Source organism: Olea europaea, unplaced genomic scaffold, assembly GCF_002742605.1.
Source record: "Olea europaea var. sylvestris unplaced genomic scaffold, O_europaea_v1 scaffold2437, whole genome shotgun sequence".
In the NCBI taxonomy this organism is placed as follows: domain Eukaryota; kingdom Viridiplantae; phylum Streptophyta; class Magnoliopsida; order Lamiales; family Oleaceae; genus Olea; species Olea europaea.
Window position 1 is genome coordinate 145850 of NW_019242560.1, and position 3946 is coordinate 149795.

The 3946-nt window shown below is 36.9% G+C and overlaps 1 protein-coding gene across 1 annotated transcript in view; it reads left to right on the forward strand.

Annotated features, from left to right (window-relative positions):
• LOC111382112 (histone deacetylase 8) overlaps positions 1-2616 on the forward strand; it is a 7740-nt gene extending 5124 nt beyond the window's left edge. The window contains exons 6-8 of the mRNA XM_023005984.1: positions 448-450; positions 866-1446; positions 2193-2616. Of these exons, the coding sequence (XP_022861752.1) occupies positions 448-450; positions 866-1446; positions 2193-2489 (881 nt within the window). The 3' untranslated portion in view covers positions 2490-2616. The remainder of the gene's footprint in view (positions 1-447; positions 451-865; positions 1447-2192) is intronic.
• Positions 2617-3946: the final 1330 nt, after the last annotated feature.

The following is a 3946-nucleotide window of genomic DNA, read 5'->3' on the forward strand; positions in this document are numbered from 1 at the left end:
GACGAATAGACTATGGGGTAGACATTATAAAGTTTAGGTACTAGATAGATATTGACATTTTGAAGTTTAGCAACTATTTGTGACTTGTGAGCACGACTATCTGTTTATAAAAATTGTGCACCAATGTGTTAAGAGATTGAAGTTAAATAACATCTTAAGCTTTTAGTTGTAGAAGTACAATTTGGAAGAGAAGATATGGGATAGCTTTAAGCTTGATTAAGATGGGGAGATCTTAAGGTTGAGAGTTCAGGAAGACTCTGTCTTGCTGCTTAAACTGCTCGTGAACAATTTGTGATCACGAACAACTTGCACCGAGTTGCCAAGTTAAAGACAGATCCGGGTAGTGAAGGTATGAAGGAAGAAATACTTTTACAATCGAAATATGAACAGAAAATTGTGTTTAGTAAGTCACACACATTGTTACTGTTTGAATTTATAGGTTCCTAGAAGGTTTCTTTTTTTAAAACTTCAATAAGTACAAATGTTTCCAAGTCTTAGTGAAGAAATGTGCAAAATAGAACTTTAAATTCTACAGAAGGTCGTAATTAATGTTAGTGCATAATGTGGATTAGCTCGGTGTTAACTTCTACGAATTTTAGAGCAGAAAATTACAGTAAGCAACAACTCCAATTATGTCCAATAATTGGCTTTGCCCTTCTGTTTCACATAGGCGAGGTTTCTTCTGTAGCTTTTTATTGTTCACTTTACATTCATACTTCTATAGACATGAAAAAAATCAAAAATGTTGACTTGACAATTAAGTGCTGACACTGTTGTAAATTAGTCGTGGTCAATTTTTCTTGACAATATTTGAAGTTGGACTAAATTCGAGGCTGACAATTTTTTGCATTTCCAAATTTGTCAGACTACATAAACGAACTGGTTGAGGCTGACAGAAAAGGGGGAAAGTTCATTTGTACTGGAACATTCTTAAATCCCGGATCGTGGGATGCTGCACTTCTTGCTGCTGGTACCACGTTATCAGCAATGCAATATATCCTTGATGGGTGCGGAAAAATTGCTTATGCATTGGTTAGGCCACCAGGTCATCATGCTCAGCCTACTCAAGCAGACGGTTACTGCTTTCTCAATAATGCAGGTCTTGCTGTACAGCTGGGGCTCAATTCTAGGTTTAAGAAAGTTTCAGTTATCGACATTGATGTCCATTATGGGAATGGAACTGCAGAAGGTTTCTATTGCTCTGATAGGGTTCTTACTATCTCCCTTCATATGAATCATGGTTCGTGGGGTCCTTCTCATCCACAGAAGGGAAGTATAGACGAGCTAGGTGAAGGGGATGGCTTTGGATATAATTTGAATATACCTTTGCCAAATGGAACTGGAGATAGAGGGTATGCGTATGCTATGGCCAAGTTAGTTGTTCCATCAGTAGAGAAGTTTGAACGAGACATGATTGTTTTGGTTGTTGGTCAAGACTCCAGTGCAGTAAGTTGAATGCTTTATGAAGCTAATTGAACCATATACTGCCTTGTTTAATATGCATAAGGAATATTAGGCTTAAAGAGGCAAATTCATAATACACAGGTAGGTAAGTTGGTGCATTTAGCCCAAAGAAAAAATAAGAATGCAAGCTGGTACTTGAAGAGATTCTTTTGGGAGGTGGAGAGGCAGCTTTGTTCTGTATTAATTTAATTTGAGATTCCTATATGACCTCTCTCAGATATCTTTATATTTCCTCACATGTTACTCATATTAGAGAAAGAACTCTGTAATTTATTTGAATTTAATCTTCGACCTGCCACCTCATGTGTATGTTGATTCATTTTTATCGATGGCTTTATGCGTGGACAAGTATTAGAAATGGGTGGCAGCAAGAGTTAGACCCGAGTCTTTTTCTTTGCTCTAATACCATATTAAACTACATCATCTAACAACAAAAATATGTCCCTCTTTAATAGCTTAAACTTTTAGACGATGTGGTATTAGAGCATAAAGAGGTCCGGTGTTCAAATCTCGTTATTAGTCATTTGTAAAATTTGTACGTGTCTGATCTTATATAAAGTGTTCACTCTCTTACAGCTTAAACCGTCAGGTGATGTGGTTCAAAAATTCGAAAAACAGTTCAATATGCAAGGGAGAAATGGTTTATTTATTTCAGGCACTTTATAAGAAAGAAATGCCACGTCATTTTTCTATTTTGTAGCATCTTATATCTTAATTCCTTGTTTCAGTTTGATCCAAATGGAAGGCAATGCTTGACAATGGAAGGATATAGGAAGATCGGACGTAAAGTTCGCGAAATGGCTGACAAGTATTGCGATGGATGTATCTTGATCGTCCAAGAAGGTGGATATCATGTTACATATTCAGCTTATTGTTTGCATGCTACTCTTGAGGGCGTGCTTAATAATCCAGATCCATTAGTATCTGATCCTATTGCCTATTACCCGGAAGATGAGGCCTTCACAACAGAAGTTGTCGAATCCATAAAGAGATATCAAATGGATAAGGTGCCCTTTTTAAAATAGTCTATGACATTATGCTTAGTTGTTGCTATCTTGAGATTGTAGCTGTAATATAATGTATTCATGTAGATTCTTTATATTCTATAATGCTTTTCGAGATTGTATAATATAACTTGGAATTGTTGGCCAACCTTCTTTCACTTTTACTTCATTAGGCATGCCAGTCCCTAGGATTCTGCAATGTTGGCTGTTTATTCATTTATGAGATAAAAGTCAGTTTAGGCGGGATGCAATTCAGTCTGCCTAGCAGTTCTTCAAGGCTTGGGAAAAGAACCTTAATGGTTATCTTTTGCCTTTTAAGTAGTCTAAAACAGCCAAGAAAGACACTACTCATAACTATTTGCCCATCTGTCCACCTACCATTTCTCCGAGGCTTGAAAAAAGAACTTGACCAGTTGTCTTTTGCATTCTAAGTAGTGAAACGCAGCCTAGAAATATGCTACTCAACACCATTTGCCTTTCAGTGCGACTAGCCTTTCTCCAAGACTTGGGAAAAGAACTTGACTAGTTGTCTTTTGCCTTCTAAGGAGTCAAACGCAGCCTAGAAAGATGCTTACTCAACAACATTTTCTTTTCAGTCCAACTCGCATTTCTTTAAGGCTTGGGAAAATACCTTCACTTGTTATCTTTTGCCTTTTAAGGAGTCAATGCACCCTAGAAAGATGCTATTCAACACCATTGCCCTTTCAGTCCGACTAGCATTTCTCTGAGGCTTGGGAAAAGAACTTCACCCGTTGTCTTTTGCCTTTTAAGGAGTCAAATGCAGCCTAGAAAGATGCTAGTCAACACTATTTGACACTAAAAGAGAAAGTAATGGTTACTTGCCTGCTGCCCATCAATCATACCGGGATGATATGTTGTATTTATCTTGCATTTTGGACATAGAGCACAAGTGCATTTGTTGAGTATGCTGCAGATATTGATTCATTCAATTATATATTTTGTTAAGGTTATTAACCAGGTAGTTGTGTCCATATGTTGTAAACTCATTATTTGTTGTGACTTCCGATGCATGTAAAAATGTGGTGTTTTGGTGCTTTTTGGATCTTTCTTTTATTTGTTCCTTATATCCAAAGTGCTACTGAATGATAATTTCTTAAATATACTAAATGCACCCTTTCATCGAGAAAGCCTGTATGGTTGACCAGGGATCAGGAGTGACTCTAGCTTCTTGTAAATGAGTTACAGTTTGCAATACGAAAGTTGATTTCTGGATCAAGTATTTACCGTGTATAAATCACGTTGAGAAATAACAACAAATAAAAGCTTATTTCCAAGTTTAGGTTATGCTATATGATTCATTCTTTGTCATTGTGCTTGGTTTAATGCTAGATCTACTTAGATATCCAGAGCAACTAGGTATGAAGTGCATGGGAGTTGAAATCTAAGGATCAATGTCACTTGATATAGACTAGAACAAAGAGGCATTTCACAGTTGCGGGGCCCTCATGAGTAGAGAT